This window comes from Myotis nattereri (genome assembly GCF_964212035.1).
Source record: "Myotis nattereri genome assembly, chromosome: 18".
NCBI lineage: Eukaryota > Metazoa > Chordata > Mammalia > Chiroptera > Vespertilionidae > Myotis > Myotis nattereri.
This window is the reverse complement of record NC_138093.1, coordinates 20,308,955-20,321,727: the sequence shown is the minus strand read 5'-3', so window position 1 is coordinate 20,321,727 and position 12,773 is coordinate 20,308,955. Positions and strand designations below refer to the sequence as shown.

General features: G+C 39.6%; 1 protein-coding gene across 1 annotated transcript in view; it reads right to left on the bottom strand.

Annotated features, from left to right (window-relative positions):
* Nucleotides 1-12,773, bottom strand: part of PAPPA2 (pappalysin 2) — a gene marked incomplete at both ends in the record, with an annotated part of 219,983 nt that overhangs the window by 142,838 nt on the left and 64,372 nt on the right. The window contains one exon of the mRNA XM_081113216.1: nucleotides 3,175-3,320. Coding sequence (XP_080969342.1) covers nucleotides 3,175-3,320 — 146 coding nt within the window. The remainder of the gene's footprint in view (nucleotides 1-3,174; nucleotides 3,321-12,773) is intronic.

Here is a 12,773-nt window from a genome sequence, read left to right as displayed (position 1 = left end):
GGGTGGGGGGAGGAGGCAGGAGGGGGGGTAAGAGATCAACCGAAGGACTTGTATGCATGCATATAAGCATAACCAATGGACATAAGACACTGGGGGGTAGGGGAGGCCAGGGGATTGTCAAGGGCGGGGGGAAAAAAAAGGAGACATATGTAATACTCTTTGTAATACTTTAAGCAATAAAAATAAATTTAAAAAAAATGAGGGAGTCTTATGTGTTGACACAAACATGTAATCTCAAGTCTTGAAAAGACTATTAAGAAAATCCTAGCCCTGCTGGTGTGCTTCAGTGGTTAAGCATCAACCTATGAACCGGAAGGTCAAGGTTTGATTCCTAATCAGGGCATATCCCTGGGCTGTGGGCTCCATCCCCACAGGGGGGCGTGTAGGAGGCAGCTGATCAATGATTCTCATCATTGATGTTTTTATCTTTCTCTCTCCCTCTCCCTTCCTCTCTCAAATCAATAAAAATATGTGGTATTTTTTTAAAAAAGAAACTCCTAAATGTCTTCCCCTATCATGTTATGCTGCTGCCTGTATTGTTCTACACCTGGTTTAGGTCAAAAGAATTCCTTTGTTCAATCACAGTGATGATTGAACAAGAAGAAATAAGTATGAACAGGAGCCATTTCACATCGAACCAGACCTCTCAGCTGCTCAGGCTACTTCTGAAGATGACATTACATATCATGCTATAGGGGGACATGGCTGTAGAAATGTTTAAGAGCAAAACATAAGTATCCCCAGCTTCTTTTGCAATTCATGATGAGTCAATAATTCATGAGATAATTCTGGAAACCATTTAAATTTAATACCTTCCCTCGTTTATTCATTCATCCCTTCATCCACTAAGCATTCACCAAGCACCTGTTATATGCCAAGTACTCTGCTTCTGCATAGAGGTCACAGACTTTATGCAGATTTCACAAGCTCTTACATGCACACGTGAGTGTGTGTGTGTGTGTGTGTGTAGCTCTACACAATTTTATCACAGGGATACCTTTGTATAACCACCACCACCAAAATCAAGGTACTGAATCCTGGCCTGGTAACTCAATTGGTTGGAGTATCATCACATACACCAAAAGGTTGTAGGTTTGATTCCTGGTCAGGGCATATACCTAGGTTGTGGGTTCAATCCCTGGTCAGGACACATATGGGAGGCAACCGATTGATGTTTCTCTCTCATATCAATGTTTCTCTCTCTTCTCTCTCTCCCTTCCACCCACCCCCCCTCTCTCCCTCTCCATGACTCTCTAAACAAATCTATGGATGATGACTTAAAAAAAAAGATACTGAACTGTTCCATCACCATTAAGATCACCCACCTGCTATCCTTTTGTCATACCCACACTCATATCCCGCCCCCCATCTCTGCCCCATTCCTAACCCCTGGAAAACACTAACTTGTTCTCTGTCTCTATAATTCTGTTACTGACAGAAAATTTTGAAAATACTATGTAGATGGAATTATACAGCAGGTAACCTTGGGGATTTTTTCCCACTCAGCATAATACCCTTGAGAGTAATCTGAGTCATTCCACGCATGAGTCCTTTGTTCCTTCTTGTTGCTGAATAGGATTCCATTGTACTAAAGATGGACTACAGTTGGTGTAAACAGTTAGCACTGAACGCACTTTTGTCATTTCCAGTTTGAAGCTATTACAAATAAAGCTGCTAGGACAACTGATATAAAAGCTTTTGACTTGGTATAAGTTTACATTTCTCTACAATCAGTGTCCAAGAGTCCACTGGCTGGAGCATAGGGTAGATGTTTGTTTAGTTTTATAAGAAACTGCCAAAGCATTCTGCAGAGTGGCTGTGCCATTTTAGATTTCACCAGCAATGTAGGAGAGATCCAGTGTCCCTGCATCCTCACCAGCATCTAATAGTGTCATTATTTTGAAAATTATTAAAGTATAGTTGGCATATAATATTTGTTAGTTTCAGTGTCAGATACAGTAATTTGACATTTACATACCTCATGATGATACTCTGGTTTCTCTTCAGATCGCATAAATCTTTCGCCTTTTACTTATACATACCTCATGATGCTATCACCACGATAAGTCTAGTAGCTACCTGTCAGTGTGCAAATGTATTCCAGTAGTATCGACTCTATTCCCTGGGCTGTACCTTACATCCCCCCGTATTTTTTATTTTGGCCACGCTAATAAGTGTGTAGTTACATCTCATGTGGTTTCAATTTGAATCTCCCTAATGGCTAATGATATTGAACATCTGTTCATGTGTTTATTTCCCATCTGTATTTCCTCTCTGGTAAAATGTTTGTTCATGTCTTGCCTGTTTTCTAACTGGAATGTCTGTTTTACTATTGAGCTTTGAGAGTTCTTTACATATTCTAGATACAAATCTTTTGTGAGATGTATGATGTGCAAATATTTCTTCCAAGTCTGATTTTTGTTTGTTTGTCTAAACAGAATCAGAAAAAAAGTTTTAAATTTTGATGGAGTACAATTTATCAGTTATTATTTATATGGACTATGCTTTTGGTGTTATTTATAAGTTCACTCTTTCTTGTAGTCCTGCCCTGACGATTTTCTCCTATGTTTCCTTTTAAAGTTCTATAGTTTTATTTTTTACATTTAAATATTTAAATATCTGATCTATTTTGAGTTAATTTCTGTACAAGGTGTGAAATTCATATTAAGATTCCTTTTCTTCTGCCTGTGGATGTCCAATTGCTTCAACACCATTTGTGGAAAATACACATTACTTATTAATGTCTGAAGTATATGTAAGAATATTACCTCCTTTATTCCTCATAGTGGTAATACATTCCTTCTCTCTTATTTTTTTTTTTTCTTGATCAGGGTTGGGTTATTTTTTTCTTTCTTTCCAAGGGTTTATCAATCCTTTTCTCCTCCCTCTCCAAAAAAAACTTTTGGTTCTGTTAATTTTATTCTAATGAATGTTTACTTTCTATTTTATTTTTTTCTACTTTTGTTACTTCCTCTGGTTTTCATTCATTGGGTTTAATTGTTATGCCTCCAAGACATAAAATCAATCTCAATCCATGTCATCACCTTATTTACATCTAGATTATAGAGTTGGTCTAGAACATCCTGAGTATTTCCCTCTGTTTGCTCTAATACCTCTTACCTGTCCGAAGTGAAACATTTTGACAAATTCATGTTTGGTCTCCATTTCACTTACCCAGGTGACTGATGGCTTCCTTATCCCAAGGCCAGGTGGCAGCACCTGCAAGGTCTTCCCTCACAGAGCTGGCAAAGTAGACATTGAGGAAGTGTGTGCTGTTGAGCTGCAGCGCCTCCTTCAATTCCTTCACACTCATGTAGGCCCTGAAGAACATGAGAGAGGGTCAGAGTGACACCAAGAGGTCAGCACTCAGAGAAGAGCACAGCCACATGTACTCAGACTCAGACACTCCCAGCCAGTGCCACTTTTAGAAAGGCAGGGAGGCAGAGACCAGGCTGCCATGAAGACATTTGGGATATTTATTCTAAGATCAATAACACTCCACCTTGTTAGCACTCAGTATGTGATGTCATAGTCAAGTCCTCACTCTACACCCAAATGATTTCTTCAAGATAAATCCAATGAGATTTATCCTAGGTCTTTGCCCTGAGATTTATCCCAGGCCATGGTGAAGGCCATCTAACTTTCAGTCCCAGCTTCTTTGCATCACACTGCATGATCATTATTATGATCAGAAGACCAACTGAACCTTTATCTCAGTATATGCTTGTTCTCAGAAATTACGTTTTTATCCTTTTTAAAAAAATATTTTTTTATTGATTTCAGAGAGGAAGGGAGAGGGAGAGAGAGATAGAAACATCAATGAGGAGAGAGAATCATTGATCGGCTGCCCCCCTGATACCCCACATTGGGGATCAAGCCGGCAACCCAGGCATATGCTCTGACCAGGAATCAAACCATGACCTCCTGAGTCATAGGTGGATGCTGAGTCACACCGGCCAGGCTGCAACCAGGCATTACTTTTTTAAAGGGAAATAGTGGCTACGAAAGAAAGTGAAAGAGGAAAAAAAGAAAAAGAAAAAGATGAGTGATAGATACGAAGGGTGTCATAAAGCTACTGCAAAGAATATTAATTATATTTTTTTTCTCTTTCTAGCCCCTTAACCATAGAAATTCTACTCCTACTACACTACCTTCTGATACCAAGTATCTTTATTGATGGTCTTAAAAGCACTAGGCAATACTATGTTTACACTTACAGAATCAACAGTCTATTAAAAACACATGCCCCATGGCCCATTAAAAAAGAAAAGGAAATAAGTATTTGATCTTTTTATAAGTTCATATATAGTCAAAGACCTTCACATTCCTGGCATCAGTGAAACTTAACACTTTACCACGAGCAAACAGAGCCTGCCGTTCTCACTGAAGAGCTATTCTAAGAAGGAACAAGGAAACCAGAGTTCAGTGGCCCCTAGGACTCACTGGATGCTTCCCATAGTGGCTGGCCATGGTCTGCACTCCAAAAAGGGGAATGTTTTCATCACAGCTTCAACTGAACAGACAGTTCCCTCAACCTAAGTTGGATCAAGCTCCACTGTTGCTATTCTGGTAATTTCCCAACCCAGAAGCTCGTGCTAGGACGGCATGACCTTTCTTCTCTTACTTGCTCTATCTCCCAGCCACACTATTGATGCCATCTACTTATTGATACCTTATGTGGGATATACTAGCAAGGAGTACCCAAGAAATAGAGATCACAAAGATCAGATTTTTTTAAAGAGAAGGGTGTGTAGATATGTAGAGCTAAGACCATTGGCCATAGTATAAGAGCTTTTCTTTCTTTAAATTTTACTGATTGATTGGAGAGGGAGACAGAGAGAGAGACAGAGAGGTATCTAGGTATCCATTACGTGATTCCTGTATGTGTCCTGACCAGAGGGGCTCAAACCCACAACTTTGGGGTATTGGGATGATGCCAGGGCCCAAAGATTGTTTCAGTTTTCTTTGGAACAGAACCAAAAAGAGAAATAAAACATAAAAACAAAAATGTTTTGCTTTAGAATTAGAGGTTCTTGCAAGAAACGGGACTTGAAAAATACTTTCTTATTGAGTTATATCTTGGAAAAATAGTTCTCAGCCCCAAGAAATCATCCAGTTCCATGAGGTGATGCCAGATGTGATCAGAGGGATATTCCTTCTACTGCCGTCCTGGAGACACAGTGTTTTTGAACTGTTGCCTGGTTTTCCTTGAACATTAGTCACATCCTTGTTCCCTTTCTCCTCTATTAAAAATAATTACAATTTCCTGTCTTGATAAATTGATGGTTTGGAGCTGTGATGACATCAAATAATTCTTCGACATGGAGATGCCTCAATAAGCCAAGAGACAGGAGTAGAGAGGGGGCAGATGGGAGATGAGACAAGAGAAGAGAAAAGAAGAGAAAGAGAAATAGAAAAAGAAAGGAAAAAGAAAAGAAGAGCAGGAAGAACCAGAGATGGCCTATATGCAGTGCAGGGGACCATGGAATAAAAGTCATACCCTCCCCTGTCTCTATCCAAAACTCCCATTAACATTAGGAGTTGGTAACCTGACAATTCTCTCTCTCTCCCCCTCCCTCACTTTCCCAAATCGCCTGTCCCTGGTATGGTTTACTTGGGCTATATGTGTGTTTCTGGCTTCTCTGTCTGCCATTTACCAGTCTTGGCCACCGACTTTCTGTCCTCCCACAACCCAGCAGCAGTTCCACTCATTTCCCTTGAGTATCCTCCAACAGGCCTCTTCCTCCATCACCAACCTCATTAACTGGTTCTACTCATCGCCCTCTTCTTGCCCATCCCTCTCTCCAACCATAAAGTATCCTTCCAGATGAGAGTGGTTATGTCATGCTGGTGGCAAACTGGGTGTGGTTGTTCCAACTCCTGCACTCCATGGAAATATAGGTAGAAGTCGGCAAGTCCAAGAGAGAGAATATATTTCAAAACATAGTTTAAACAGTCATTAATTGGATAGAAAAATGTCTTATTTTGTTGGAAATAAGGATTTGTGTCCAGATGATTCTAGAAACCAAAGAAAGTAAAAATACAGATACCAGTGTATCTGCTTTGTGTGTAGAATGTTTGCCTATTACAGCATGGGTATGCCATTTTAGGACTTACATCAAAGCCAGTGAGGACAAACAGCTTAGCTTGACACTAATGTGGCCAGAATCTGGCTCAGACCTTGGATGGGGAAAGTGAATATGATCCATAAATTCAGAGCTTAACATTTTGCTTTCAAAATTATTTATTAAGAGATAGGCTTGCTATCCGAATGAACTTAATATTTATTCCATGGAAGGTAAAATAACATACATAAATGTTATAAAAAGCATAAGAGTCACAAAGCGACCATGTGAAACGAGAGATGAACTGCATGAATCTGCTTAATTCCTGCCGGGATCTCCCCTTCCTCATCCTCTCCACACACGAGATTGAAATACTCTCTGCACCCTTTTCCCTGAGGACTCAGACCAACCAAAGTGAAGCTGCATCTTTATTTTTGTAAAAATTGCCTCAGAAACAAGTTCCCCTTGAAGCTGACATCCCAAGTGACTGCGCACACTGCTGCAGTCTCTTACTTCCGACATGCCCCTCATAGATGCACACTTGCCTCACCAATATTTTGACTGTGGTCCACTGGCTTGGGATGAAACCTTGCCCGGTGTCCAGTCCACCCTATTTTGTTGTCCCCCAGAATTGGTGCATTCATTTTAATTTCTGCCTTGCTCCCTGATCGCTGACCCTAGCCTCAGCACCATATCTAAGTGCACAAAATGAACTCCAATTCTGGCTTTGTTTCTGACCAAGTAAAATAAAAGTTTAGAAAAGGTGCCTCTTTGTGCTCTAGTTTAATATTCAGTTGATTAACTCTTTTATAGTCTGAAAGAAATAATCTGATAATAAAGCTAGAAAAAGGAAAAAAAATATTAAGCTTCTGAAAGAAGTTGAACCATTTAACCAGTATTAAAAGCTGGCATGTGAAAAACAAGACACGAAGGATACATGCATACCCTGAAACTGGGATCCACAACTCTGCTTCCCAGGATGAGCAAGGCCCATCCAGAGAAAGATCCTGACTGCATCTCACAGGTTGGGACACAACCAGGTGCCCTAAAGAACCTCAGCCAATTCCCTCGCAGAAACAACCGGCACCAAACCTGGGATGCTTTATTTTGGTCAAATCTAAACCTTCCTGTCATTACTGCACACCACAGTCTCCACACAAATGTACAGAAGGGCTCTCTCCCCCACCCCCATCCACTACCCATGTTTTCATCTATGTTTCTTCCTCATGATGAATATTATCTTTGACTCCCCCTCCCAACCCTTTCACTGTGCCCATACCATGGGAGTTATAGGTCCCGGAGTTCCAAACCAGCATTCTCCCAGCTGCCCCATGCAACTCCAAAAACTTAGTTCTTATTTTCCCTCAGTCAGATTACTTCTGCTTTTAAAGACACAGCTCTGTGATACATCACCATATACCTCCCACTTCCTGTCATTGCCCATCTCCTGGTTACTTTACACATGGAGGACTTCACTGTGGCTCACAGTCTCCCCTTCACCCCAGCCCATATCACTGAGGAAGCTAAAGTGAAACAGCCACTGAAAACACAGTCTTCTTTCTGACTTCTTGACCTTCGCACTCCATTCTCATTGTCACCCTTACTCAGATTGATTTCTTATATCTGATGTTAACCTTTAGTTCTATTTGTCTATACTTTTGTTTATGGTCATTTCCTCTCGAAAAATTTTATGAAATCTTCACCATTCTTCTTTTACCCCTCCTCCCCCACTAATCTCAATCTCTTATTCCCTTGTCTCTTAAGTAAATGATCATGCCTCCTTCTTTGATGATAAAATTGAGGTCACACACACACTCAAACATTTACTTCCCTACCTACTTCTATTCCTTTCTGATGGTCCCATAGGATGAGATTTCTGAGAAAAATCACAGCTAATACCCTCTTACTCCTTTTCTTTTTCAACCCAAACTTCTTGAAAGAATAATTTCCTCATCTCTCATTCATTTCTTTTTTCCATGTACACCCTAATCCCACTGTAACCTGGATGCCATCAGCATCACTTCCATCAAAGCTGCTTTTGTTATAGTTGTTAGCGACCTGCTAGTTGCCCTTACCCACAAATGAAGAAAAAAAAAAATCAGCCACCTTCAAATTGGAATGTGCCATGTAGCTAGGACCCGATTAATTGTAATGACTATTATTATTAGAGACAAATAAATTATTGCCACATTAATGATTTTAACTTAATAATTATTTATCTTGGCAAAAAAGGCAGACTTCAAAGAGTTTAGTGGTGTGTTTTTCTTGTGGATCATTCTAGTCCCTATTTTGCTTATTATTCTAAAAACTGTAAATTTTAAAACATCATTCTTTGCATTTTTTATGCTTCGTATATATTTTCTCATATGAAGCTCAAAACAATCCTATGAGGTTAGTATATTTTATTTTACAGATAAGAAATTAAAGCTTACAGAGATAAAGTCACTTGCTCCACATCACACAGCCTGTAAGTTTCAATGGCAAGTTTTAAACCTGAGTTCCTCTCATTCCAAAGCCCACATTCTTTCTTCTATTATTAAGTTGGTTTTCCTATAATCTGTGAGTCATTGTGTTGGTTGGGCCTTGGCAATGAAAAGTTGTATAAGACATGACTGTTGTTTTCAAGAAGCTTGGTGTGGTGAGGAAGATAACTGTGTAAACAGGTGGTTATAGTGCAAGGTGACAGGCACAATGATAGCCATGTGAACAAAATTATCTGCAAGAGCAGAAGACGAGTTGAAAAATCAGCATAAAGAACCAGACAGATGCTATGAACTGGCTTGTGGACAACTTCCCCAACCCCTTCTCCAGTGTCTCCCTGCTCTGGAGGACAGAGAAGTTAGTTCTACATTTCTCCAATTCCCTTGCCCCAGAGGATCTGGATGTGATTGAGATTCTACCAATCGGCTGTGCTCTAGTGAGAGGTGGACAGTGACAGTGAGATAAAGACCTCACTTCTGTTTGTTTGCTCTCTGCCTGCCAGCATGGCTGGGTGAGTGTCCTGGTGCTCAGGCACCAGCAGTGAGGATGTGGAGAAGCTGGTGCATAATCTAGCCAGAGCAGTGCTGCTGGGACCCCAACACTCCTTGCCTTCCTATCTCTGACGGGGGGGTCCACTTGCTGGCCAGTTTTTGAGGTTGTTCTGAGAAATCTTCAAAGATGCCCAAATGAAATCCTACTATCCTAGCCCTTCAAAACCTTTGTAACCACTAAATTCCTTTGTTGGTTAAAATAGCTACAGTACTTTTTGTTTTCCGCAACTAAATTTTGACTGATTCAGAATTATATTCCAGCTGTGTTTACAATGTTTGATTTTCTTTCTCAAGGCAGAAAAGTATAGGAAAATACATTCAAGCTGATGGATGAAATAGAGCAAGAATTGTTTTTTAACTGAATCATAGAATTATACCCTAAGATCCAAAAAATACCTACTTAGGTGCTGATAACAAATTAACATTAACTCTGTGGATAATAAGAGATGCAAAAAGGCTGAAGGTTGAAAGATATTTCAAGTTCCATTAGAGGAAAAAGAGAAATTTGGAAACTACAGATTAGTGAAACTACAGACAATTGTCAATTCCCAGAAATATTCCCAATCATTATTAAATAGACAAATGTTTATTATTAGATAAGAAAGAGTGATTACTGGAACTACCATGGGCTCACTTGTGGGGCGGGGGGGAATCACACAAAATTAATCACATTTATTTTGTTGTTGCTTTGGGTATTTTGTTGGATTTGCTGTAATGGCATGATTCCTTGGAGAAAAAATATCTTGATTCAACAGGATACATGATGAATCTCTGGCGAGATCTTAATGAGGTTGGTGGAGAAATGCATAGTAGATTCCTAACAACTCACATCAAATCTTGGCACTGCCTGAAGGGGATCAGGCCTCTGTATTTTCCCTGATTTAACTGAATTATTTAATCAATGTCTTGCAAGAATCCACACAATGTAAATTTATCAAATTTATAAATGACCTAAATTGAAGAGAGATAATATGTTGGACGGCAGAATAAAGATCTCAAAAAGCTATGATTATGGGGGTAAACTCAAAAGTAAATTGAAAAGTTTCAAATGTTAAATTTAAGCATACAAAAATAACAATTGCTAAAATACATTATTAAGGACTCTGGATTTAGCACCAATTGATAGGGGGAAATGCCTACAGATTTCAGTTGCCAACAGTGTTGTGTGACTCCCTGGGGGAAAATATAGTCCCCTAGGATTCAATTCTAGGCACAAAGAGAGTGCACTGCCACAAAGAGACCTGTACCTGGTTATCCTATGCTTCTCTTGGACACATCATTCTTGGTTCCCTGTGGTCTGCACAATCAAATCCTTTACATTTCCTTTAAGTTGCCACTCAAAGCCTTTTAATCTGACCCCCAGCCTACCCTAGCACCACTATGCCATTGATTGAGCTAAATTGATTTATCCATTGATGTCAAGCATGCCTTCAATCTTTTTGGTTTTGAGGTTATTTGGTTGATTGGCTGTGTTTTTGTTTTGTTTTGGCCTCTCTGCTTTGCTTATGTTCTCCCCTTACATATACAATTAACAAAATTGTATCTGACATTCAAGGCCCATTTTCTATCTCATTTCTTCTGTGAAGCCCACATCATCCCACCCTGAAATAAGCCCCTAAATCTTAATTACAGTGTCATTCAGTCTAGTCTGTAACACAATGGACTATAATATATAATATGTAAGCCTGTATTGTATGAGCTTTAAATTTGTACCAACAATAACAGCAAAAAATAGATAATAACATGATAGTATAATAGCACAGTATATTATTCTAATAGTATAGTATAATAGCAGAGAATAGCAAAATATAGATAATGTAAATTACCTTTAAAATGGATCGAGCAAGATAAATTAAAGCATATAATATCCATACCAAAAGTCACTAAAAATTATCTAGGTCTATTATTTTCCCATTTACTAAAATAGAAAAATGTGCCCAATATATTATTGAATGAAAAATTAAACTGTACAGCCATAGCTTAATGTAATTTTATTCATTTAAAACTATAAACATATCTTGCATATTGTCAAATGCTCATTTATTATTAGTTGAATGTATCAATGGTGAAGATGGGCTATAACTGGAAGATGAGACAGAGAATACCCCATTCATCCTTCCACCCAATGTCCCCAACACTGCCCAACTGCAGAATCCCCATAAACACAAGGGTCCATTTACATCTGAAGGAGCCAAACCTGAGGACCTGCTACCTCTGGTAAAGATCAAGAGGCAAAAATACACCCATAGATAAAGCCCCAACCACACTCTCTTTGATAAATCTTTTTTAGTGATTAAAGACAGAGTAGGTTCTTGGCAAAAACACTGTACATGATAAACTCTCAAGGCCCGGGTAGGAATGGGCAGTGTAATTCCATGAGCATTACTATGTTTTAAAAATAGGAAGCGTTTCCCTAGAGGAGTGGTCCTCATGGGTAATTGGAGCGGACACAATGTGTTCCAATTAATGGCAAAAACCCATGAATACATACACTATTTTAGTCAGTTTTTTTGTGTGCTGCTTTTCTCTTCACCTAAACTTTTTCTTCCACTGCTTTAGTACATTTTTAAAAGGTTTTCTTCAAATCCAATTTTCAAGCAAAGCATCCTTTCTGTAATACATCATACATACACACACCACTGAAGTCAGTTCTTTTTGACAATACACATGTACCAAACTGAACTCAACTTTCTATCAATGAGGGGAAGGTCAACAAATTCTATAAGAAATCTAATAATTGAATATCAATTGCATTTGACTTTAGAAGGTAGGACAACACACTCAATTCAGAAAGTATTTCCTGAGCACCTACTAAATCCCAGGCCCTGTGCTGAACAACCAGGATACAATGCTGAATAAGCCTGGGCAGCTCTTCTACCCTTGTGGCCTGTGTGGCCCTTTAGGGAGGAGGACAAGGAAATGGGCAGTGGTACTGGGACACAGCAGGTTCTCTAGTAGAGAAAATAAAAGATATGGTAAGAATCCACGGACCAGGATTAGAGGTGCCAGGGGAGTCATCTCAAAATTAGCATTTGCCCCAAGACCTAGCAGATGAAAAGGTGTTACCCTGGTGAGGGGATGGCCTGGGAGGAGGAGCTACTAATAGAAAGGCCCAGAGGGCTGGGCAAGAAAATTATGCAGTTCCTGAGAGTTGGAGAGAAGTGAAAAGGATGCTGAGGAGGGGAACAGCAGCTGGATCCTGAAAGGTCTTGCAAACCATGGTAAGCAGTTTAGAGTGCTTTAAAGCAAGGAAGGAACATGACTAGGTTTGCCTTGTAGATAGAATTAAAATAATTCCACTCTAGGAGGTACATACCTCCTAGGAGGTCTAGGAGGTACAGGCATTTCTGTATTCATAGTTGACTCTTTTTTATAAACCACTAATTCCAATGGACCACCAGATAATAAAATAAGTATTTAAAGAATAGACTCATAGACTCCAGAAGTCTCTTTGGTTCTAAAGAGATACAGGATGGGAAGATCCAAATCCTCCAAGGCTTTTTGGGCCCTTCCGAGGGGGCTCACAGGTTCCCCAGAAGTTGCCTGAACCTGTGGCCAGGGCCCACTTGTCATCATTGGCTCCTCATTCCACCCTCTCACTGGACAGGGCCTCATAAGCCCAAAGCCTCCGCATGGAAATTCTATCCATGTGCCTCCTGATGAAGAGACTTTTGAT